Genomic DNA, 26357 nt, shown 5'->3' on the forward strand with positions numbered 1-26357 from the left:
ATCTTCTTCTGATCCTGTCAATCATATATCCTGTGACGCTGCCCAGACAGCGTTAGTAGCTGGGACTAGCTCTTGCTTTGTCTCTGCGTTATCATTTAATACCGCTGTGGTACTTTGCAAAGTGAATTAGAATCCTTGACATTCATTATCATATCCTGAGACAAGAACATCTATTTTAAATGAGAAACACTCACTGAGCAGGTCCATGCGGAAGGAACATTGAGGAAGAACCCAGTTTCCAGGCCCTGTGTGCATTTCATTAAAAACAGGAAGCATATTAAATCTGTGACGGTTGTCTCTCCTTTCAGTCGGGCCAGCTGATAAGTACTTAATTGAACACCACGTCAGAAGTTCAGCCCGAAGTATTTAAATTCATTCAACCAAGAGTTTAGCTCTCTTGGGCTGCTGAGAGAGAGTTTAGCTCTCTCAGTTTCAGCTGAGAGTCCCCAGTTCACCGCCTCCAGTCCCTAACAGCTACGTTGCAGATAACCTTCATTTTTTACCATTCTTTCCCCATTTCCAATTTCTGTTCTTCAGATCCCCGTCCAATAAAATGTTCAGTTTTAGCATTCCCTCCCTCCAATGTTCCCCACCCCCAAAAAGCCCCTATATAAAGAAAATACTGAAACAAGAAAATCAGGTGCAACTGCCCATCTGAGGTATTGTCTAGAAAGATGCAGAACTTTAAAACTGCGTGAATTTTCCATTTAGGATGGCCTTGAACATGGACCAGCTAGTTCTCAGTTTGGCAATTCTACTTGTATTGTAAATAAACCTAAAGCACGGATGAAACTGGTCCCGTAACAGAGCAGCTGACAGCCCAAGCCCCCAGGATGGCCCTGAAATTCCAGCCTGGCGGATGGGGAGGTGGAGGAGGGATTCCTAGGCTGAAAGAGGACAAGTCTGCCTTCCTCTCTCCTCCAGTCGCTTGGTTCCAGGCTCTGGAAAGGAAGTGACCGACGGCTCTCTGCTCCTCTGAGGAATCTGAGGCTGCGTGCGGCCAGCTCTCTCATGCCGAAGTCCTTTTCAGTCCTAGCTCATCTCCATGTTGCAGTCACCAGCAGTTCTACACGGGCCCATACTCAGGCTCTGAAGCGTCACTTCCCTCTCGAGGTCCTTTCCTATGCTCTGGTGGATGGCTTACAGCTCTCGTCTGTCAGGGTCTCCCTTCCCTGGAGGCCCAATGCCAGCCTGGCTGCATAATTGCTGGCCTGGCCCACAGCAGCCTTTCTCCAAAGCTAACCCTGCCCCCCTGTTCAAAAAGGGGACCAAATTTGATTCTGTAACATAGCAACGATGCATTCACAACTCAAAGTGTCACCCTGCACCCTCTGCTCACTGACTCTTAGGGGAGAAAATGGAGATCATCTTCTTGGGTCATGTTCCTGCCAACTGTACTTTCATATGAGGAGTCAATCGGAAACTTCTATTCATTCATTTAACAGTTTGTAAAGATGTTCACACGGATCCTTCGCTGTATTTTTGCTGTTCTCTCTTCTGCTTGTCTCCCTCCTCCTCCCATTTGCTTTGATTACAAAAGGGATTAAAAACAGACCTACGAAAGCAAGCAAAGCAAAAATATCAACCAGTCCAGGGTAGAGTGGATTTGTGCCAAACTTCGAATATTTCCAAATCAACACTTCCATTAAGAAAGAGAGCTTCTCTATCATTGAAAAAGTTGAGCAATTGCTGTTGGCACAGGTTGCCCTGATGCCTGCTGAGATGGATACGGGGTCCATCTACGACAGGGGCCAACCTACCTGAGATCACGTCAAGATTTTAAAAAAGTATTCCTAACAATAAAATACAAAGATTGGAATGATCTGCTTTCGATATGAATTGTGATGGTTTTGAAGCTGTTCTTTCAGCCTCCCTCTCGCTCGCTCGCATTCCGACGCAGTTTCCTGAGAGAGGTAGGATGTTGACGGCCGAGTAGAAAGGGAGCACGTCACACAGGAGATTGTTGGCCTTCACGTGTTCTGTGGCCCAGAACAGGCTGAGAAGCACAGTGGTCTAGAATTCAATCAGCATCAACCAGGAACCACCTGTCCTCTGGCACTATTTCCCGCGGGCTAAAGGTCACTCTTCTACCGTTTTTTTTCCTGCTTTTACCCTCTTTTCCCCTCTGACTGCTCCTCCTGATGCTCATATCCCAGGGTATTGATCAAGGTGGTCCTACATGCTTCTTTCAGCCAGTTTTGGTCTGAATTTAGCTGGAACCATACCGCTGTGGACAGCAGGAAGGTGCCCCTTGCTAAGGACACCACTCATCCTGGGGGTTGTCCCACCGGGACCCCATCACTGCTCCTTTTCTCCTGCTCGTTCTCAGATACAGTCATTGAGGTGAAAACAGTGAAGGTCAGTATCTAACGTGTGGTGACTGCTCACCCTTTGCCAGCAGGTGTCTCCTTTAATCACTAAAACAGCTTATGATGTGGCCCCTTTAATCAACGTTCCCATCCACAGAGAGGTCATGTCACTTGTTCAGTGATACAAACGGTCACTGGCAGGACCAGGACGGAGATTCAACCATTTGACCTCAAAGTCCTGCTCGTCACCACATCACCTGTTGTGGAGTGTGTGCATCTGCACTGGCAGAAAGAGGAGGCATTGCCTTCCAGAAGGAGGGGAAATGCCGGCTGGGTCTTTGGGGCATTCACAGAATTCCCAGGAGATACAGGTTCTGGGAACGGAAGTCAGGAGGAAAGCAGCTAAGGCCACCGAGCGGGTTCTGGTGAGATTTGCTCACGTGTGTTATTCCACCGAGCCTCCACGTAACCCTGAGGTCAATGCCGCCATCCCTACGTTACGATGAGGAAACGGGGTCTCAAACACTCACCGTTGGTCTTGCTGGTGAGTGACGGGGGGGACCGAGATGAGGGCCGCCATTGCCATCTCCACCTAGCCCCCCTGTATTTCCAAGTGCCATTCCTAGCTACCCCCATGACTCCTTCCCAGGTGGAGAGACAAAATAGGCAGTAGGTTCAGTGGTACCAAAAAGGCACACAGCTTACCCTCTGGACTTGCTCCTGCTGAGAAGTCACACCATGGGGACCAACCACGGAGACCGGCCATAGTCTGGGGGTGCAGCATCCCCTCTTGAATCCCAGACTCGAATGCCATGGTGGTCCTCGTTCAGACACTCCCCGTCAGCCCAAGGTCACATCTACATGCACTGGAGGTCTCAGTCCAGGGCCACTTCCGTAGACGTCAGGTCACTTGAGTCCCCATTTCATTGCCCTCAACCTCAGAGGAGCTCAAGGCAAGTCCTTCCATCGGGAAAGCTGCCCATTTTACAGATGAGGAAGCTCAGAGGTTCTGAGTGAGCTGTCCAAGGGCACCCAGCTGTAGGGGGCAGGGCTGGACTTAAATTCAAGGCTACAGACCCCAATGTGTCTCCCAATGACAGAAGGAAGCCCCACATGGTCGTCCTACAGGGATCTCAAACTTGATTGTCTAAAACCAAACCTGTAATTTATGCCTCACTCCCCCCTGCACACATCACTGCCACTCCTGGCATGTGATTCTTCAGGGGCTCCTGCAGTCTGCACACAGAGCTCGCGTTCTTGGATGACCCAGGCCCTTCCCAGCTGCCATTTGCCGACCTTCTGGCCCCCAAACGGCACACAAACTCGGCCTCCTCAGTGGACACAGGTCTTTCCTGTGCCTTTTCTCAGGCTATTCCAGTCCTCTGGTGGAGGTTTCCAGACCTGGAAGTCAGACTTCCCTCCTCTGTGACAGCTTTCCTTTCCTGGTCCCATCGGAATTAATCCACCCTTGACTTTCTCAACGCCCAGTTGACAGTCCCATGACACTGTTCTCAAGCCCAACTGCCCCTGTACTACTGGTGCCACGTCCTCTTGTGGGGCACTTGTTTCCTGGCCCTTGGGGGAGAGTTCCAGGCACGGGGGGACCCTGATCCAATGGCCATTGGACACCCCCTTCAGGAACTGGCTGGAAAGAAAGTACTGCTGCTGCGAGTCGGCCGAAGCCGCCTCCCTGTCCTCCTGCTGCTGGGACGCGCAGGGCGGTGGCCCTTCCTCTGGGGGTGAGTCCTATGGGTAGGAGGGCCACACGGCTGCATGATTGCCCCCGCTGGCTTGTGCTTCAGCACTTCAATTCCTGTTTCTCGGCATTGAAACCCAAAACGATATTCCATGGATGCTACAGGCCAACACGGGAGTCTTGTGGAAGCATCGTATTCACTCCGATTTCTCCATTTAAATAACTGAATAAAATGTATACCCAAAGCTGTGCAATCTGAGAGTCATTTTACTAAATACATTTCCTTTTACTGAAATTGTCACAAATGAAATATGGTTCAGATGCGGAGAGACTTACACTGCGGGCAGACGACGGCTTATATCATTGCATTTATTTTAATTACAACCAGAGGGAAAACGCCCCTGTGTTAAGGAAAAAAAGTCTCTCATGCTTGGTGTTTGTATGGTAATTTTTGCTCTGTAGGCTCATAATTTCGAGTACTTGAGTGAACTCACAATTCCACTGAGTGCATTAATTTAGAAAAATGCATTTTAAAAATGTTTAATTTGTGGTGCAAGTGTTACAAACTGTGGTTCCGCTCTCAGCGCATCACTAAGCTCTCATGTGTGGGGCTGAGGGGTGACAAGTGGGGAGGCAGGAGGAGGACGGAGATCTGGGAAATGAGCTCATCTCGCCAAGCTGAGGCATGAAGGGAAGTGACACGGTGATCAGAGGCTTTCCTCCAACCCTGGGAGAGCTGGGGTGGTCATTGTATTCTACTTAGAAACATAGCCGCCTAAGGAGGACGCCGAAGGAGGGGTCAACTGGATCTGCACACAGCCAAGTCCTTGCACTTCAGAAAGTTCCGGATCATTTGTGGGGGGTGGGTGGGGTGGGGTAGAGATATGAATTGCCTCAGGATGCAATCTCTTTAAACAGGTTTTGACATTCAGCCTATCTCCGTCCCTCATAGAGAATCTTTTGGTGCCAAGGAGACAAAGTGAGAGGAAAGAGCGTGGGAGGGAGAAGCACGTGGGGGTTTTCACCCCAGTCTCCATGCGGATGTCGGCAGGAGGAGAGCAGGTCTCTGGGAGCCAGACACGCTGAGTGAGCCGCTTACAGAGCATCGCCATGGCTGAGAAAAGTGATTTTGGGCAAATGCTGCAGATTGTGTGTCAACGTGGTGCGTTTGTGTCTGTTTCTCTTAAATGTTATCGGATAATCTGCTGCTGGCATGTTGCACCTATATTGTGTATACGGGACTGGCGTATGGTGTCTTGTACCCAGTTTACTTGCTTAGAGTGTGAGAGCTGGAAGTGAACATCCAACCACAGTCCCTTCTTCTCAAGATAAGGAAACTGAGGCCCAAAGGAGTCTGAGGGCCTGTCAGCATCTCCCCACCATCCTGGCCAGTCCGAGCCCCAGCCTGGCATTCGGGAAGAGCCTCTCTCTGCCCCCCAGAAATGGGAACAGAGGAGTGAATCTAAATTTCTCTTGGCACGCCTGCCCTGCTCTCCTCCCCAGCCTCCTGACGCCCAGTCACGCTGAGGCCACACGCGTCCACGGCCGGCGCCCCAGAGTAAGGAAGACAGACACTCCCCTGCTGATGGCCTTGTGCCCAGCGCTGTGCAGGCACTTTACAGGCATCGACCAGTTTCAGGTCCCCACCCCCGTGAGTTGGACGCTCTCATCATCATCGCACTTCACAGGTCAGGAAGCCGGGGCTCCAGAGACGAACGGTTCGGTCCCCCGCAGGTGGGATGCACACAGGGGAGGCTGCACTCACCCTCTCCCCCCAGGGCTGTGTTCTCCTCCCAAGCTGAGGATGGCCACCTTGTCCTCCCTCACCTGCCCTAAGGGAAACACAGACTCGTGGGGGACCAGGCCCAGGAGACGGTTTCTAAGCTCAGCTCTTCTCGCTCATTTGCTAAGATCCCCGGTAAACTGAGGGCACTTCCTTTGGGCCCAGCACACAGTAAGCGCTACATAAATGTTTGCTGACACGGAGCTTATATAAAATTTACTCCTCAGGGCCACATATATGCAGAGCACCAAATATGCTGTGTGTATACCAGGATGGCTAAAAATGGGAACAGAGTAGGCTCAGGGTAATTGAAAAGTGGTGGGAAGGAACAGGGAGTGGGAGAGGAGAAGGAGAAGGACGGAGACAGAGAGAGACACACAGAGACAGAGAGAGAGGAAGAGACGGAATGTGGATCCAGGACACATGCACAACTTGTGGGGTGCGGGGTGCACATGCATTGGATGGGGGACCCGGGGGTGGGAATGGCTACAAAAGCGTTTCTGCTGGAACAATGCTTCTCACCGCTCAGGAAACATCCTCGACGCTCCTCACGGGACCACAGGTGCCCACTTTACTCAAGTGTCCTCAGGAGGGGGTCCTGGGGGTCTGGGGCGTGGGTTCCCCAGACAGCCCCGAGTTGCAGAGCTTGGGTCTCCTTCGAGAAGATGCTGCACCCCAGAGGGCGAGCTGTTGGCCCCCACGCAGCACCTCTGAGACCCTCAGCTGTCCAAACTGCGTCTGGTGCCACTTTGCCACCATGGTCAGAGTTAGTGCCAAGCCCTGTGGGCTGGCCCGGACATGGCCGGTCTGCATCGCAGTCAGGTGGCCCTCCCTCACATCCTGCTCTTGCCCTTCATCCTTCACTCACCTTCTCCCCTCTCACCCCCAGAAACCACCTGCACCCAGCGCTCCATCTTAACACCTGTTCCCGGGGAACCTGAGCCCACACAGGAAGAAGCAGGAGGAAGATTGTGAGGCCCAAGAGTGGCAGAGACACGAGGGGGTCCAGGGTTCAAATGCCCACACTCGGATCCAGTTTGCATTCTCCAGGCACCATCAATGTTGTTAGGAAGGCCGCAGGGCTGGTTGGCACACCCACGGAGCTCACAGTGCATGTGGAGATCCCCCTCCATGCCAACATCTGAGGGTTCTCCACAAAAGGCCACCTCCCGAGCTAACTTCTGGGGGGGGGGAGCAGAGATAGGCGAGCACATGAAAATAGCCCAACACATCCCGCAGTGCTAGACAGCACAGAGGGCTTGGTCACAGCTGGGCGAAGCAGTCTGGGGTCTGCAAGGAACTCGAGGTCTGCAGGGAGCCCCGGGGTCTGCAGGGAGCCTGGCATCTGCAGGGAGCATGGCTCTTCTCTGGGTGGGCAGCAGAGGCAGATGGCAGCCCTGGAACTCTCTCTCCCACGCGTTTCTTCCTGGGTCGCTCCTTGGCTCCTGGACTGGGAGGCAGCTTCTCCCCTGTCTTGGATGTTCCTCTTTGCTTTCTCTGGCTCGTCTACATGTTGGCGTTCTCCCACTGGCCCTCTCTTTTCTGCTGTCTCTCTCCTTTTCAGTGTAACAATGCGTCCCCAAGGAAGAAGGGACCCGGCCATCCCAACAAAGCCGCCATCTACACAGAGTCGGAGACTTTGTCTCGGCTGGCAAAGCTGCTCTCCCCTCGTAGGAGCTGTTGGAGAGCTCCCTGCAGCCCCGCAGCTCCATGGGGGCCAGCCAAGGAGGGATCACCAGACACAGAGGCCTCTCCCTCCCCGAGCTCTGGGGTGAGGACACAGATCTGCGGGACATGACGCCACGGTGGGAGTGGGCGCCTCGCCCTGGGAGCCCCCTTTCCACTCACATGGCCAAGCTCTGCGATCCCTCAGAGTCGGTCAGCATGCTCCTGCTTCCTGCCCACGTTTCTCATTGTTTGGAACGAACACCATACATCCCTGTGTCACTCCTACCACGCCAAGTCACACAGTGTGTGTTGACCCAGCGTGTTCTGTTTCCTCGACAGGCCTGTAAAGGTGCTGCGGTCTCAAAGGAGAGGCAGGAATTGTGCCTGAGGGCTCCTTTCCTGCTCTGGGGAGGTGTCTGCCCTCTTTGCGACCCTCCTCCCAGCCCCACACTCTCTAGCTAGGCTCTGGGCAAAGGATGTAACTTCCTTTGCCTCATCGTCCTGTCTATACAGTGGGGATGTGAATGGTGCCGCCTCCAAGGTTTGCACGGGGCTGGTGTGCTGTTATATATAAAGCACCTAGAATAACACGTGACCCAGAGTAAGTGCCTGATGAACATTGGATCCTCATGTCACTACCATGTCATCATCATTACCGTTGTTAGTTGTGGCCATTAGAACAGTGAGACAAGTGGGGAAGCCTGGTGTATAGACTCCGCTTAACTAATCAACAGTCATGTTAACTGTATTAAAAAGTGCCAAACACAGTATTGGGAACAGATAAGTGTGAATACATATTTAACTCTTCTTACTGAAATTGCACAAAACTTGCTTTAGTAGGAAGTAAGATGGCAAAGGCTGTTGTACAAATGGATATTGTCCATTGTATGCACACTGTGTCAGTGTGTACTATAAGTGCACATTGTATATACATTGTATAAATGTGTATCATATAAATATATACTGTATATACATTGTGTAAATGTGTATCATATAAACATATATTTTGTACACATTGCACATTACATATAGTTGTATAAATGTATTGTTAAGCATCTATCGAGCCTTCAACGCCCTCATTAAGGAGGGGTTTTGAGAAGATTTTTCTATGTGTCGTGAGAGTGAAGCGACCTCTCACTGTAGTCTGGCCATCAGTGCTTCTTCTGAGGAAACAAGTATATGAAGACGGTGTGGCGAAGTCCAGGGTCGGCTGGACGTGTGGGAGGGTGTCTTCCTTCTGTAAGAGGCCGCCTTTGCTTCCTCATGGACCACAAGAGGGTGTGCGTGGTCACAAAACCCAGCCGGAGCGGAGGTGTTGAAAGGAAGAAGGGTGCTTGAGTAATTATGGTTCCACCTGGGCAGAGCGGTCACAGACGAGCAGGAAAACAATTACAGGGAGGCAGACAGGCTTCCGGGACCACAGAGCCCCTGGGACCCCGACCACTGGAGGTTCAGACCCAGAGCTGGAGGCCCAGAGACGGGGCCACCCCAGTGCTGCTGGTGGAAAACAACAGAGCTTTGCATGCTTCCAGTGCTGCCCGGGCACTGCGTCCGGGAAGTCTTAGCTTGAACGAGGCGCACCTGCCAGGTGTCGGCAGCGTCTGCCCCAGGACACGTATTCGAGCCAGGAGGGCGGCCAAGGAGAGTTGAGGTGTGACTGTGTTTGTTTTGGGGGGACTCTTAGGTGATGGCCATTTTAAAGCCTGTTCTTAGGAAGGCATCGGTTCTGGATAAATAGCCATGTGCTTCTCCTCCTCTTGCCTCCCTCCACCCTCCACAGACGATACGGCATCTCAGGGACATCTCCGTGCTCTGAGCGGGACTGGGAGGGTGTGGGTGAGAATGCCCTGGGCATCTGCTGCTGCTTTGGAGTGCCCTCAAGTGTACCAGCATAGACAGTGTTAAGCCATTTCAAAGCCCAGTGCATGTGATTTCCACTGCTATTCGTTTTTAATTTAAACCTATTTAAAATTTGAGGACCCCTCTATTGCTAATTTGTTATGGCAATATTAATTAACAGTTGTGCTTTACAGCAGTTAGGATGCTGCTTCTGTTGAGTAAGATGGATTAGCAGGAGCATGAGATTAGAAAAACAATCTGTAAAGTGGCCAGAGGCAGCCGGGGGTCACCTTGGTGTTTGGGAGAAGGACATCGCGTTTGTGCAAACATCCCATTAGCGTCCTGCAGCGCAGCTGCTGAAACGGCAGAGCACTCAGTCCCCCCGGTCTAATTCTGCAGCTAATTCTGGGGGCAGATTCCATGAAATGGGATCGTGTACGGGAGCTCTGATCCAAATTTGCTGTAAAATGCTGAAACTTTAAAAACATTGCTCGTTTCCATGATGTTATAAATTCCTATGGTTTCTCCCCATCTTGGCAGTAATAGCTGCATAAACGGGGGACAGAGCAGGACACGAGTAAGGCAAGCTGGGTTCGTGACAAATAGTCGGGACCGAAGCCTCGGACTTTGGTTGCATAAAAGGACCTCGAAGGGCTTCGTGGAAGCAGCTACCCTTCATGACCAGTTTTTAAAGGTGTTCCCTCTTACTCTGGGGGAAAAAAAGTGTTTCAATTGCTTTCACTAAATCTTTGAGACACTGTTACTATCAATGCAGCCTGACATGGAAGTTAAAAAAAACAAAAAGAATAAAATAAAGGGGGCCATTGAGGGTGACAGAGGAACTCACAGGCCAGTCAGTAAGCTCATTTGTTCTCAAACCGCGGGCTGGGTTCCATGAGAGGTTCTGTTTCCGGAGTTACTATAACTTTTACTCACTTTCTTTACTCCCATCACAGTGTACTTTCTTCTCTGACCAGTTTCCATGGTAAGGAAATGCTGACAGATAGGCCTTTCTAGTTGAATTTAATGCTTTTATGAATTCAACTCTTTTCATGCGAGGAGTGGGAAGTGAAGACCCAAGAGAGATGCAGATTTTGTGATTTTATCTTTTTTTTTAATGATGATGTTTCCAGGTAATGAGTATTTATAGTCTGACATGGTCTCATGGTTACTTCCAAGGATCTCGCTAACCCAGGAGTCCTGGACCAGGAGGACGCACCAGCCGCAGACCGGGAAAACGTGTGGATTTGGGCCGGCCCTTCAACTGCCTCCTATTGGCCTCTTTATCCTTATCTGATAACTTATCACTGACATTTGCGGAGAGCCCAGCCTGCGCACCATGTGAGAGCATAACATACCCCACTCTTTCAGGTCTATACTGTGTTTTTAAGAATTTAATAAAGTCTTGGTCTCAGCACTCCGGCTAAGAGATCTAAAGTCAGATCTCATGAAATCGAAGGAACGAAAGTGGTCTGGTTCTGAGAAACACACCAGGTACAGGAGATGGTGAAAATGAGACCTGGAGAAATCGACACCTGCAGTTTTTATCTTTATGGAGAATATTACTCCTCAGAACTTACTCTTTCAGAATGGAGGCTGGGAGCAATTCCACGCCACTTTACCTATACCGCTGGAAAGTGATGTGCTCCCTGCAGCCTTCCATGGAGGGCCTTACTCAGAACTGTCTCAGGGACAGAGTGAGCATCAGCCTCTGCAGGCCAAGGCTGAGAGCGGTGCTGTAATGTGGTTCCAGGTGGGCAGTTCACCTGACGGTGCTGGTCTCTGACGCCCTTGTGTGAGGGTCAGAAATGCAGGCTTCAGGTCCTCACCCAAGCACCTGCTGGATTTCTTGCAGCAGGACCCACAGTGACGTTTGAAACACGCTCCACAAGACTCTGTGCACTGTCACATTTGAAATTTTTCTCGCTGAATATTACTTACAGAGAGAGCTCCCGCTAGAGAGGGTCCTGAAGCTTCATTCACACGTGGCCGAGCCTTTGGTTAAAAGCATGAAACACAGACACGGTCTCTTAGTTTGCTTCTGTAGACGTGTGACTCAACACGCGTCTCTTAGACCAGACTCTTGGTTTGTGGTCCTGCACACCTAGGACCGCCCTGTGTGGGGCAGAACCCAGGATGCTGGGCAGAGAACGTTCATGTTGTCGGTACCCAAGTTCCAGAAATCGAGTGGCTCCGGCAGCCAGCACCGCTGCCGGGTTCCCCGGTGGACTTGGGCAGGATCCTCGTGGCTCAGGGGGGTGGGGACCGGCCTTCTCTGGGAGCATGGGTGGGGTTCTTGGAACCCTGGCCGGGGCCCGGGGGTGCCTGGCACAGGTGCTAACAGCACAGGTGCTAACAGCACAGGTAGACAGGATAACGGAAGGCTGTGCCTCTGAGTACTTAGAGTTCCGGGACCATGGTGCCTGCAGGACCAGCCTCTGCATGAGCTGGAGGCCTGCTGTGTAGACAGGGCATTGGGCAGCGTGGAAAGCAAAGCATCATTGACAGAGCTTCTTGGAATCTTTTTGTCAAAGATCAGTCCCTGAATCCAGACCACATTCGAGACAGGATTCAAATTTAATAGAGCTGCTGATGGTGCCCGGTCCTGAGCCCCCCGATCCGCTCAGCCCCACCAGCCCCAGGTGCAGGGGCGAGGGGCCGGTAATGAGCCTCCAGGAGGGCAGTGCTGGCGTGATGGATGGCCCTCAGCCCTCACGCTGCTCCGCGCCCTCCATCATCCAGTCGGGGTGGTTAGCGGACTGTCAGAGAAAAATAATTTAGTGGCTGTGGCTTTAACTGATGTGTTGCGTTCCGGGGTCAAACGACTGTTACGAAGCAGTGGTGCTGCCTGGGTCTTGGTTTGAGAGCTCGGGGCCGACAGCAGGGAGGGAGAAGGCGTCGTGGCCGGCCGGGGCCCACTGACACACTTCAGCTTTCTCGAGGGGCGGGGTGGAGGGGGCGTGGGAGAGGGAGAACATCGTCTCCTGCTAGCCAGGAAAACGCTTGCCGTGGAGGCGCCGCGGAGGCTGGACGCTGAGGGGGATGCGCCACGGCCGGCCCACCATGGAGGGCGACCTGCTTGGAGATGGTGGCGAGAAGGCAGGTGACGTCGAGGTCCGGGCAGCCTGGGGCCCATCTTGGCTGCAGGGGTCAAAGCGGCCTCCTCGGTGGTTGTTGGTAAGTTTAAGTTACAGATAATGGAGAACAGGACAGGAGGGAGAAAGAGAGGAAATGGAATGAAAGGGAGGTGTTGGAAGGGGAGAAGCAAGGCCGCAGGGCTTCTGGCTGGGAGGCGTGTGGGTACTTAGGTCGATGCTGAACTTCTTTGCAAACACCCGTTTTTCCTTGGATTGTGTGTTATTTCAGGGTGGGTTGAAAGGTAAGATGGATGAGGTTATGGTCTAAACCCCTCAACCTGCTCCTTAGATTGTTCAATGAATATTTGAAAATAAATGAAGGAATCGGGGGCAGAGAGAGCAGGAGAGACAGCTGTCCCTCCACTGGGGCTCCTTGTCTGATGATCTCCTTCCCTCCCTCGACTGAACCGTGAGGAGCGGACCACACTTTGCCTGTTGTTGGCTCTGCACCTTTTAAGAGTCAAGTAAACATTTATTGAATGAATGAGTGAATGAATGAATGCCTGCTCTCAGCTGTGACTCATCAGGAGGGGCCTGTCCCAACTCACTTTGCTGAGTCACTGTGGGATGTCCCGTGTGCTATCTGAGGTCTGGGTGGCACCCTGCATCCTTTAGCAGGTGCATCACCTCCCCAAGCCCTAGAGGATTCTCCTCCAGGTGCCGTGAGGACGAGGCCAACGCAGCGATAACTGACGATTCCTGGGTCCTCACCCCAGATCCCATGCCAGCCTCGTGCCTCTTAGCTATGTAAAGTGTTTCCTTCCTCCGTTGGTGCCAAAAGTGAAGAAAGATCGTCTCCGGAATCTAATACATTAGTGGTGCCCACACATAATTCTCAGAATGGTAAGAGAAAAGATCATTTGCACAAATAAGCAGTTACAAGACGTGGAAGGATGAGGTTGATTAAACGGTGTGAGAATAGTTCCTGACACACAGGCGGTGCTACAGAAATGTTCCTCGAAGGAGCGAGGGGGAACTGGAGTGAGAAGGCAGATCCCTTACTGCTCATGAAAGGGCCCAGGGGTGATGGGGCGGCCTGGCACCTGCCTCCTGTTGGACTCACCTGGATGAAACGGTGCACATCTACCAGGCTCTCTCCAGTCTCCCCAACCGGAAACTCAACCCAAACCACGACCCAGCACTCGAGTTTCTTCTCATGCGCCTTTCTCCCGCCTGCAGGAGGCTCGGCCAGCAAGCCACAGAAGGGCCTGGCAAAGGAAGCCGAGTCCTTTGGCATAATCCTCCTCCCTCTGGAGACGCAGCGCCCTCCCCCACCCCCGCCCTGCACTTGCCCCCTTAGTTGGTGCCGTCACCCCATTATCTGGCTTCATTAGCTCTCTTTTACCTTGGCTACATCAGAGTGGTGACACTCTTTCTTTACACTCACACGACTCTCTTTCTCCAAAACCCTGAGCGTTGCTCCTAGTGAGGCCGGGAGGGGGCCTTTTGTGGGTGCTGGCAGAGCCTGGCTTTTCTGGGAGGGGGTGCCGGGGCCGCTCTCTACCCACAGTGACCCGAGCAGCGGGGTCTGCCCGCGGCCCCCTCACCCTCACGCTCATCCGAGCATCCCGGAGACGCCACCTGCTGGTGGCTCCCTGAGAAGTCTCACCTGGGGCAGGAGGTTCTCACCTGGGGCAGGAGGTGACTTCTACTCCTGCTGGGGACGTGGCCGGGCAGCCGGATGTCGAAGAGGGCCTGGAGGGCGGCCTGCGCGGCCTGGCCCTTGGCCAGCTTCTTGCTGCGACCCGAGCCCTCGAACGTCCTCCCGTCCACACACACAGCCATGACGAAGCGCTTGGCCCGCCGCGCCTCAGCCGGCTCGGCCAGGCACACGTAGTGCAGGCCGGCGCGCAGCTCGTTCAGCACCACCACCGGGTTCCGCTGGCCCGGGCCCGCGGGCACCGCCCGGGCCTTGTCCGGCCGCCCCGGGCCCACCAGGTCCAGCGTGCGGCAGAGCAGCCGCCCCCGCCGGCAGGCCGCGGACAGCAGCTCGGGGTCGGCAGGGCGGCGGCCCGGGAGGCCCTGGCTGGGCGCGGCCGGCTCGAACTCCTTGAAGAGCGTGTCGGGGAAGTCGGCCTGGTCGGAGGTGAAGTCCGTGCAGGGGCTGGCGCCCCCGCCCATGGCCAGGTGGGCCTGGCAGGCGTTGGGGAACTGCACGAAGGACCGCAGGGCCAGCTCGGCCGCCCGCATCTTGGCTTTCTTCTTGGTGGGCCCCGTGCCCTCGAACGTGAGCCCGTTCACCTCCACGGCCACGGCGAAGACGGGGGCGTGCACCGGGCCGGTCTGGGACACCGTCCGGTACTGCAGGCCCGGCCGCAGCTCGTGCAGCTGGACCAGCGCGTTCTTGGGCGTCACCGACCACGAGAGCTTCTTCCAGATCAGCTGCAGTTTGCAGAGGTGGCTGCCGTTGCCCTCCTCCAGGGGCCTTTTCCTCTTCGCGCCGGGGGCCCCGCCGCGGGCCCTGTCTCCGGGGGGCAGGGGCCCCCCCTCCAGGTTGCTCACGTTGCGGTTTTCCTTCACGTCGGCACTGCTGGTACCTGGAGGTGAGAACAGACAGCGTGACCCAGGGCGCTGGCAGCTCTCCGCTGTCGACAGATACTACTGCTGATGACCGTACTGCGACCGTGACCTTGGTGCACCAGCCCCGGCCATCAGTGCAGCCAGCCAGGCCTAGGAGACGCGATCCCCAGGCGGCATCCACTGGAGGGGGACAGAGAAGTTACTATGCGCCCTTGCATGTGGGGGCCGACTGCCCAGAAGGAGGAGGGACGGGGTCTCCTGAGCAGTTCCTGGAGAAGAAAAGGGAGAGTGGACATGGGCCAGGGTGGTGTCTCTGCTTGCGCTGCTCCCACCTGTGGCTCTGAGTGTGGCCGCGATGTCACAGGGCTGAGGCCAGGCACCCTGCCCCCTCTCCCAAGCTGCCCCGGAAACCATACGAACATGTGGCCCTCGCTTTCTATCAGCTTCCAGCAGTGCTGAGGGTCAGGGGGGAGGGTAATAAATTGTGGTGTGGCTGTACAATGGAATGCCATACGGCACTTAATGAACTAGATCTACACACTGCAGCGTAGATGAATCTCCGAAATATAATGTCAAAGGACACAGTAACACAGAGAGCGGGGTATCACTGGTGTAAATTACACACACACACAGATGCCACGTATTCTGCGTGCGCTCTGACACAGTCCGAGAAGCTGAGACACACTCCACCGTCCCTTGAGACGAGGATGAAGAGAATGCGGGCTCAGACAGTGGCATCACTTGCGTCTGTGAGGTTTTATTTCTTTTGCAAGAAATGATCTGAAATAAATTTAGCAAAACCATGGTGTGCTAACTGTGGGTGGTAGATGCATGCAACAATAATGTAACTTTTCTAGACTGGCCATCTTGGGCCACTCTTGGCCAATAAAGCGGCTCCATTTAGAAAACCTCGGCCGTGGAGCGCTACACGACCGCAGGACAAGGACCAAATGTGCTTCTGGAATGCTAACCCTCGGTTTCCCAGGGACCCTCCAAGGATGACGATGATGAGGCCACTTGGACCTTCATGTTGGAACCTGCCCTACTCCTCAGACTGGCTCTGGGGTGGGGGTTAGGCCACCTTCCTCTGGGACATACTGAGGCCAGAGGTGGTGAGGGGTTGCTCAAGGTTAGGCAGCAGTTAACTGGTCGAGATGGGATTGCATCCCGGTGTGTTTGCTGTTGCTCTGACGGCGATTTTATGGAAGTGGATAGTTCCATCATTTTCTTGCCCATTTCCAGGGATACCCGATTCTGGGTTCTGGAGAGAGAATGCAGATACTGAGCATCGGCTGCTGTCAGTGTTTGATTGGACGTGGGAGGTGAGGTGGCCGGGCCGGGCCAGGCAGGGCCACAGGCAGAGGACCCTTCATGCCCTTAGATTTCTCTGTAGGAACCCGGGGTCTCGGGCTCCGGGCGGCTCTGTGGTGGGTTGCAAGTGAGTTTTTTCTCGCTAAGCAAGTGGGAACTTGAGGGGAACTTGAGGTGGTGTTTACAGCCAGCCCACAGCCTGGAACAGACGCCAAGTGCTTCTCCCTCATTGCTGCTCCGAAGCCACACAGCGGGAAGACCGGCTGACTCTGACCTCCCCTACGGTGCTGCTGTTGGGACGTAATAGGAGAGAGGTACAGTTTCACGGGCACAGAGGCGCCTTCGAGAGGTGCCCTCCACTTAAGAACGGCCTTCCAGGTTTCGGTGCTGCGTGTCCTCCAGCTGGGAGTGCACCCCTCCCACCACTGTCTCCTCAGGAGGGCATGGCCCACCAGGAGAGTGTGCCCAGTGGAGGTGCAAGGCTCTGTTTGCTGAAACCTCAACTGCTCACTGGGGTAGTTTTCTCGATCGTGAGGTGGTTCTGTTAGCATTTTCTTTGGCAGTTTGCTTCTATAAAATATTAGGTTTGCAGACGTAATTTTACTCTAAAGTGTGAGTCTGAGAGTTTAGTTAGAGGCGGCAGACGTTCATTTACGGTTGATTTTAGTAGAAATAATTACCTTCCACATGTCAAGTGCTGACTCCCACCCTCTCTTGCTAATCATTCTGCATCTTGGGCGTGTGCACAGCAAGGTAATCTGCCATTTGGGATCGGAGATTTGGGGTGGGGATAGCAGAATGGATTAACCACGTGGTTTCCCAAATTGAACATAAAGATGGAAAAAAACTAACAAGCCAACCCTGAAGCCCCACACCAGAATGCCGAGAAATTGCCGGAAGCTCTCTAGTTTCGTATTGATTTCTCACAGTGTGGGGATCGAGTGAGAGTGTCATATGATTAAAGTGGCCGGCATATCAGATGCCCTCTTTTGCCTTTTGAGACGGAGGGTTTATCTTGGAGGAACAGCCCTCCCAGCCGACGCTCTCCCACCTGCACTGAAATTGCCTCCACGCTCTTCTCTCTCACGACTCTCAATGTGCCATGACTGTCGTTATGACAGTGTTCCATGGCATAAGCCACGATGATCAGATTGTGGCAAGAAGACCCCTTCCATAGTAATCAATGATTAATAATAATTGATAATAAAACCAGGCTTCTGGGCCCTATCCCATAGTTAGAGTCTCTGGGGGTGATGTTACCCACCAGTTTTTGCAAACGAGCAGATGAGGGGCTCGGCTCCCTTCACCACGGCCCGAATGCTTGGTTTAACTGCCCACTGAGTCCCAGCGAGGTCGGCGAAGCCACAGGGGCAGGGCGGGCCATCGGTCACTCCACAGGCCCTGGGGTCAGGCAGATGAGAGGTCAAATCCCCTCCGTCCTTCATGTGTGTGTGACCTGACGCAAGTCCCTCACTCTGCACAAACGTCATTTTCTGAAGAAGGAGAAAGGGGGGTTTAAGAGCACTTGCCCTTACAAGATTGTCATGAGGTTGAACTAGGGAGCACGTGGAGCAGGCTTAGCACAAACCCTGACATAGAGAAAAATCTAACGCGTTGTTTGAAAATAGCAGGGAAAAGAGAGACAGACACTTCTAAGCTGTCCCTTTTTGTCCAGGCCCAACTTCTCTCCTTGCTTATTTGATGTGCTGGGCTTCCTCACGAATTTTCCCAGAAATTCCAGGACCCTCCAGAAGGAAGGAGTAACAGCCAGCCTGTGTCACAATGCACCTGGCTCCGAGGGCTGTGCGCTGTCCCTGAGACCAGGCTGCGGTCTCCAGGATGCCGTACGAAAGCGCATCCCACATCTTTCCCTTTTGGTTGGCAATGCAAACACTGATTCTTACAAAGACATACCAGAACCTACTGACGGAGCTTCTAGTTCCTGAGACGTCAAAGAGGAAAACGGCCTTTGTTTTTGGATGCTTGGTCCAGTGGGAGAGACAGACACTTGTAATACATGCACAGGGACAATGCGGCTGCTCGGGCTGAGGAGGGACAGCAAGGGGAGAGAGGGTCCCTGGCGGAGAGACCTGCTCTGCTGGTCTGATGCTGCTTCAGGATATGCGCGCCTGGTTCTGGAAGCCTCATGCCAACTTCAGGTCCCTGCCGATTCCACACAAACTTCTTACAGGACTGCAGCTCTGGTTTCACAGACGTTCATCTCCTTCCACATGGACAGTACTGAATACATTGCAACCCCCCCCCTACTCGGGAAATGGTTCTCGGTTTTTGTCATTCACTTAACAGGTTTCACGCACTCTGTTGTCAGATAGAATAACCCAGAGATCGAAAGTCAGGAGGCCGGAAAGCTCTACTCTGATGCAGACTGGAGTCTACTGATTCTGCACCAGCTTCCCTGGGTCTGGACGTCACGGAATCCGAGCACATGGGGCCCTCCGCCAGTCAGGCCTCTGCCCCCGGCCCCGTGGGCCTGTGTGCACCCTGGGTCACTCCCAAGGTGACCAAGGAGAGCAGGGCCTGGTGTCCTGTGTGCTCCTGTCCTGGCTGCCCGTGAGGATCCCCCCTCGGGCACGTCTCTGACCTTTAACCCTTTTCTCCATGCACTTGGGTGCCCTGGGCCCGTCTGGCGTCTGCTCAGGAAATGCAGAAGGGAATTGGACGTGGTGTCAGGCAGCTGGATTAGGCCGACAGATCCGCCCTCCCTAATGCATGTGTGGGAGACGAGTTCACAGGCTTCCTGAGTCATCCCCTAGCTCATCCTCCGGCACTGACACCGCAGGCCTGCGCTGCTCCCTGGCTTTCCCTGGTTGTGGTTTGTCCTGTTGCTGGCGGAGGCTCCGCCTTCTCTTGGAGAACGGGCTCCAGGCCCCGTGGACGGTGTGGACACTGGCTCTTTGTCTCTGCAGCGCGGGCAGGACTCCGCATACCCGGGTGCTGGTGCCGAGTGGTGTGCGAACAGAACGGCCACCCCAGGCTTTGGTGAGGACCCATGGAGATGATGCGTGAAAACTTTGCACGGGCTCTGTAAGTACGGCAGGCTGTCAGCCTGAGTGCCTCATTGTTATGGTGACTTACCTGGCCTGAAGAGAGGAGTCTCCACGGCCTGTGAAGGGCAGGAGGGAAGAGGGCGGGCCTGGGGTACAGGACTTGATCACAGAGTGTTTATTACTGTTTGTTGTCCTCTTGGGACAGGTCAAATGGACGGTTCACACTGGGATGTAAGAAGTTGTGGTCCTGAATTTCACTCTGGAATTCATTCTCCCAGATGATATTCCTGCAGTCATAACTTGGAGACTCGTGGTGTGTGAGAGCCGGGGGTCACTATGCAAGACTCGCCTCCCTCTGTGAGGGGCCAGACAGCTGCACAGGAAGGTTCATTTAAGGGTTTACCTCTCCTCCCCTTGCTCTGTCTCTCTGTCTGTCTTTCTGTCTGTCTCTGTGTGTGCATGCACAGGGTGGGGACTTCAGCCCTGCAGGAGAGTGCTAGGAAGCTGAGAGGGCGCAGAGTGTGTGCTGGGTAGGGGGACCCAGGGCAGCCCCTGCCACCCCACCATGTCCCCATCCAGGGCTCACACCCCGTTCTTTCCTCCTTGGAAATTTCTGACTTGGATCCCAGACGCCTTCCCTCAATGAAGCCTGCTCCCAGGGAAGCCATGTGCCTGCGTCCTCAGTACCCACGCTGGCGTGTTGCTGCTGTGTACATGGACACCCCCCTCACCCTCGAGCGTCTGACACGAGGTGTCTGTGGGCTGTGGCCTGCATGAGGTCTTTGCAGGCGGCATCGAGGTTTCAGACGGTTGCACTTGTCCTTCCATGTGGAAAGTGGAAAAGAGCAGGCAAATAACTTCCCACTCCACTGGACAAAAACCACAGGCCCAGCGAGAGGACGGTCACCACGAGTCCAGAGGCTGCGGGCACTAAGAAAGCGTCTGAGTCAAAGAGACACTTGGAAGGAAAGGTAACACGAAATTGTTTCCATTCTGCTTCTCTCACACCAACCGTCTCCTGAGCCCCGTCTCCCATTTGAAAAAAAGTGTCAGCAGATGCAGGGCCACGTCTGACGGTCCAACGCATAAAAGAACTGCATTTTGGGGAGAAAGAGCAGAATTTTACGTTGGCATGACTGTGGCTAAACTTTCATTTTCCACGTGACCCATATTCTTCCAGAGTTAAGTTCTAGGCTGCATTTGTGCGTTGGCTGCCCTCCTTCAAACGTGGGCAGGCCATGTGGAGGGGGAGGTCCCTGCTGCCCACTCCTGGGGATTGTCCTTGGGTGCGAGTGGGGCAAATCTGTGTCCTCGCCTGTGTGCGTGTGCGTGCGTCTCCTTCCCCATATCCCCCTCCTGGGGCCAGCGTCTGCCTGGTCATTATGCAGCCAGACTTCTTGACGTCGCCACATCACTGGGAAATTTCAGTGCCGCATCACTAATAATGGTGCTGGGGTGTCTGCAGATTTGAGGGCGCCAGACAACTCACCATCTGGAGAAGCAGTCGTGCTATCCACCGCATCCACATCAGACTGGGCTGGCTGACAGGAGCGAGCCTCCACTCACACAGGAAGGAGGTCCCCGTGCTTCAAGGGTGAGAGATGTGGAAGAGGCACTGGTGTGGTGCCATGTGCTGGGGGCACAGAGAGACGCCAGCCACGTGGGCCTGCTGACTCGGGTTATGGAAGGCACCTGGTCCCGCTCCCGGCGTTGCCCGTGGTGCACGGGCCTGACAACCGTGGCTCCTTGATCAGGTTTGGCAGCAGGCAGAAGACGGCCTCCTTGCAAAGACTTGTCACACGCCGTCCCGGAAACTGTGCCTGCCATGTATCTGGGTGAGGGTCATGCAGGTCTCCCTCGCTCCCTGCAGACCCCGTGCAAACGCCTGGCCTTGGCAACCCTATGGCCCTGGCTGGGAGTGGGCGTCTCAGCCCCTCCTGTGACCCTCAGGTCAATAGTAGGCACAGAGGTGATGGGACCGGGGCAGCAATTACTCTTTCCCAGTGTTCAGAGAAGGAAGTTTTCAGAGTCACCCAATTAAGTAAGAAGTTTTAATAACGTGGCATTGTCCCCTAGACCATTAGCCGAAACCCGCCCCACTGACGGCTGGCTCCCAGCTGGGCTCACAGGCACCGTCTTCTCTCAGGCGGAGTCTCTGTCCGGCAACCGACCCCTGACCCCAGCCCAGCCCTTGACGTCAGGACCTCAATGTCTAGGGACAAGGGAGTGCAGGGGGCCAGGGACCTGGGGGCCGTAGGGGGGAGTGTGCTGATGTCCTGATGGTGAAACTCCACCCATGGGGAGGGGCACAGGGCCGTCATGTAACATCAGCCCAGATGTTCCCACACCCAGGGTTTAAGACATAAAAACAGGAGACTCCAAAGGTGGTTCACGTTTGCTTCTCCCTGTACGGGTGTGTACACACACAGCACACACCACACACACCCAGAGCATACATCACACATATGACACACATGCCACACACACATCACACACCCACACACACACCCCTCTAGAGGAGATGCCTTTCCTCTTTTCCTACCATCCAGCGGCATTTGAACACAAATGGATGGGGCCGCATTGGCAATACTAGTGAGAAGTATTAAGACAAGTGCATTAATTTGGAGGTTTATCTTTGAACAATGTATGAAAATGGGGTTTTCTCAGTAAATTAACAGCATATATTACGAAGGAGGATGACTAATCCACTGATAGAAAATAGGATTTTCCAGGCATTTCAAAGGCATTTTAACATGTAACCAACAACCAAAAATCCTTCTTATCTGTAAGTTTCCACCTGTTAGCCAGTGAGCTGAATGGGGGAAACAGCCTTAATTATAAGTATTAGCAGCCGGGATGGAGCATTTACCTCTCCAGGTCCTCACCTGAACCGTCTTCACGCGTTAGCTTACTTGATTCCGACCTCAGTTCATGATTCAGGCCACATTACTCTCCCCGTCTCACAGAGGACGAGGCATCGACCTCTGAGCAGTGGGGTTCGCACTCACGGTTGGGGCTGGGGGTCAGAGAGTCAGATCCCATGGGAAGGTCTGGCCCCACACTGGGGTCCTGTGTTCCTAATTGCTCCAGTGTCAGAAGTTGTGAGGCCGCTGTGTTGTTGGGAGGGGAAGGCGAGGCTCACCCGGAGCCCAGCAGCTCGAGGGGGGAGAGAAGAGGGTACAGTCAGGTTGTCTTCCTCACAGCGTTTATTTACGTATGTTATCAAATAATATGTTTGTCCACACGTCCAGTCCAGCTTGGGGCATGTGTGTGTCTGTGTGTGTGCTCGCGTGCCTTGTATATGCTTTTATATCTGTATATATGTATATATGTCTGTGTGTATATATAGTCCAGATTTCTGAAGCAGCTCTCAGTAAATTGACTAAGTCCTAAACTTTCCATTGTAGATCATGAGAGGACAGAAGGAACCAGCTGTCAAGGTTTCATTGGACCGTGCGCTGTGCTGAGGAAGGAGGCCGACGTTCTGACCCCATGTGGACCTTCCTCTCATCCTCGCTGCCTTTGCTTCCTCATCCAGAAACACGAGGAATCAAACTGGAACGTCACCGAGGTTCTCTCGGTTCCGACATTCGTGATTCTGTGACTGCTTTTGTGGAATAACACAGGGAAATAACCTCAGTTTCCAACCTTGTTGACAATCTATGTTGTCTGGGAAGGGAAGGTGTTGTGTTTCTTAAAAGCTGATGGCAAAATGGACAGTATTCCTACTGTTGCTCCTTCGTCAAACCAACCATCCTAGCGACCGCCAACAAACATCCCGCTTCCTCCCCACCACGGGACAACCAGCACGTTTTTGACTCTCTTTGGCTGAAAGGATGACCCATCTGTTAGGTGACATTGAAATGCAAGAGGTGTTCATGTGGTTCAGAACAGCTCATCCCCCTCGTTTAAAAGCTTGGCAATGTGTCTCAACCAGAGGAGAGTGTAATGCACAACAGACACACCCAGGCTTCTCTCTCATGCACACACACCAGCCTTGTCTCCTCTGGGGTCTCCTCAGGCCTCTGAGCAGGGGAGGCTGTTCAGATCCCCTCCCTCAAATCAGGATTTTTGTCCCCACACCACACTGCGTTGGTGTCTCTTCAGTTTCCTGTGCCAGATATGCTGTTTCCACAGGCAGTCCTCTGTCCAGCTCTTTCCTTGTTAAATAATTGTACAAACTGTTCAAAGACACTGTATTCATTTTTCTTATTTCCTTTTTTTTTTTTCTGGTTTGGAGGGGAAAAATGAAGGAAAGAGAGGAGGGATGGTCCCAAAGAACTGTCTTATTTTTCTACAATCCCTGAAGTTCTCAATCCCACAGTCACTGTTAATATTTTCCTACCACACAGGTGAGGACAGGATTCCAGGTGGGGATGGGATTCCAGGTGAGGCTGGGATTCCAGGTGGGGAAGGGATTCCAGATGGGGCTGGGATTCCAGGTGGGGAAAGGATTGCAGGTGGGGAAGGGATTCCAGGTGGGGATGGGATTCCAAGTGAGGCTGGGATTCCAAATGGGGACGGGATTACAGGTGGGGATGGAATTCCAGGTGGGCATGGAAGGCCAGGTGGGGACGGGAGCAGAGCCTCTTCCTCCAGGAAGCCCAGATAGTCCCCCCACCCCCACCCCAAGTGTCTCTGCCTTTGGGGACACTGGAGGACCCCCCTCTGCACATGGGGCCGGGACCCCCTCCACTCTTCGGGGAAGGGAACTGCTTACTGAGATTGTCTTCGTCCTCCGTGTTTGTGGCCCCGGGGCTTAAGTGCTTGAACGGAGCGATGAAGGCTGACAACATGCTTACTTTGTCTGGAAAGGAAGGAAGAGGAAATGCATGTTTGACATTGAGTTTCAGGAAAACTCGGCGCTTTCATGTGATCTTATTACGGAGGGTTTGGACGAGGGAGGTTGAAAGGTTGCTTTGGTTTCAGCCACTTCATTCTGGTTCAGTCTTTTATTGAATTTCTGACAGCATTTTATCAAATTCCCCTCTCCATTCAATTTTAAACTCTATGATTTCCATCTTTCTTCTTTTCTTATTTTTGGCATCTCCCCCCCTCTTTTTCCATGTCCCTCAAAACTTGAGGTCATTGTCTCTGGGCAACCACCTTGCGTGAGCTTACAGGATGCAGAGTGGGCAGAGCCTGCAGGGGGGGGTCATTTCCCAGAGAGGAACTAAAGCAAGTAAAACATCCCGCAATTAAACTAGAATCGTGCAAATAAAGCCAAGACTATTTTGCCCATTGGTGGAGAACTTGCTTTGTGGGCCCCAAGTGCATGAAAAAATGGAATGATCAAAACTGTAAAATATCCTTAGAGTGTGTTTGAGCAGAAGGAGAGGGAGGAGAAGGAGCTGAGGGCCCTGACCGGTTCTTCCTGGAAATGGGACGTATAATTGAAGCAGGAAACGGAACCCTAGGGGGCGCCTTCTGCCTGCATCCCCCGTAGTAGGTAAGTAGAGGCAAGAGCAGTCCAGCGTCCTGGGTACCAGATCAGCCCAAGGTGGGGAATGGACCCTCGTGGGAAATGCCACTCGTGACCGTGGTCTCAGCAGTTCCTATCTTTAACAGAGAGACTAAGGAACTGTAGGCTGGAAGTACAATCGGGAGAAATGAAAACACACCTAAAAAGGGAGTTGAAGGAAAAGCTCCTTGTTTTAGAGATTCCACGGACTGAATTCAACCACGGACATGAGGAGCGCTTGTCCACAAGCAGAACTTACTCCAGGGCGGACGAGAACCGCCCAGGACACACCACGTGGAGCCTGCCCTGGTTCCCAGATCCCACCTCTCACATACTCATCCCCCTCAAGTCTGCACGATTTGTTATGTGCCACGTGGATCTTGACCACATTATTAAAACCACAGCTGGAAATGTTGCCATGCTTGTCCACTGTGGTCCGGGTGGCGGCAGGGTCGTTTCCTACAGCTCTGTGGGTGAGGTCTCCAGTGCCCTGGTCACCACAGGCTTAGTCACTGGGCTGCGCAGCCCCTTTCCACCCCCCTGGGAAGCCGTAGACACCTGCGAGTGGGGTGTTTAGTTCAGCTACTGTTTGCGTCTCGCTGCTTTTTTCTGCTTCTGTTGTTAGACAGGAGGACTGCTGCTGCGGCCCCTGTTTTGGCGCACATCTAAGTGCGATTTCTCATGGAAACGTTAACTAGCGGTTTTATATGCCATTAGTCTTCAGGTGTCCAGACCCAGGCCTGGAACCTGCCCTTTTTCTTTCAGCACTGAGCCTGCTTTCTCTTTAGCCAAGCTTTCTGGAGGCCAGAGGAGTTCACGCTGAAATTCATTCAGGAGCCTGTTAACAGCGGTTGTTTCCAGTAGGGACAGACAACAATATAATGTTCACTCAAAGAGAACAATAAATAACTCAGGTACAAGGCACCTGCTCGTTCCTCATACTACCGAACAAGAAGAATAAGCCCGAGGAAGGACTGGGTCTCCCCAAACCCTCACGGCCCAAGCTAATTTACTGGGAGGGAATGAAATGTCTTGCTTGAGTTATAATTTCATTAAGGGAGCCCAATAATGTTACACAAAGAGTGTGGAGCTCACATGATTTAGTCTGGAGCATCTCAAAATGAAATTACAATTTTCTAATAAAGCAGGGCTACCAGCCAAACACCCACAAAAATACACGAAACTGTTGCAGAGCTCACCTTAGCACAATTGTGAAATACTTAAAGATTGTTCTAGATCCACCAAAGTTCTCGCTTTCTAGGATTGCCAGATTTGTCAAATGAAAACACAAGATGCCTAGTTAAAATTGAGTTTCAGATAAACAACAGATATTGTTTAGTATATATACAGCTGCAATATTGTGTGGGAGATGCATCTACTGAAAAAATGATTCATTGTTTACCTGAAATTCAAAATTAAGGCAAAGGACTTGAATAGATGTTTCTTCAAAGAAGATATACAAATGGTCAGTAAGCACATGAAAAGATGCTCAACATCACTGGTCATTAGGAAAATGGGGATCAAAACTACAATGAGATACCACCTCACACCCATCAGGATGGCTGCCACAAAAAAAAGAAAAAAAAATAGAAAATAACAAAAGTTGGTGAGGATGTGGAGAAACT

At 52.9% G+C, this 26357-nt stretch overlaps 1 protein-coding gene across 1 annotated transcript in view; it reads right to left on the reverse strand.

The window, feature by feature from the left end:
• Window positions 1–26357, reverse strand: part of ADARB2 (adenosine deaminase RNA specific B2 (inactive)) — a 461460-nt gene that overhangs the window by 125027 nt on the left and 310076 nt on the right. Inside the window, exons 2-3 of the mRNA XM_058532337.1 lie at window positions 23992–24078; window positions 14062–14969 (exon numbers count right to left, since the gene is read on the reverse strand). Coding sequence (XP_058388320.1) covers window positions 14062–14969; window positions 23992–24078 — 995 coding nt within the window. The remainder of the gene's footprint in view (window positions 1–14061; window positions 14970–23991; window positions 24079–26357) is intronic.

The sequence above is a fragment of the Diceros bicornis genome, chromosome 36, assembly GCF_020826845.1.
Source record: "Diceros bicornis minor isolate mBicDic1 chromosome 36, mDicBic1.mat.cur, whole genome shotgun sequence".
NCBI classification, from domain to species: domain Eukaryota; kingdom Metazoa; phylum Chordata; class Mammalia; order Perissodactyla; family Rhinocerotidae; genus Diceros; species Diceros bicornis.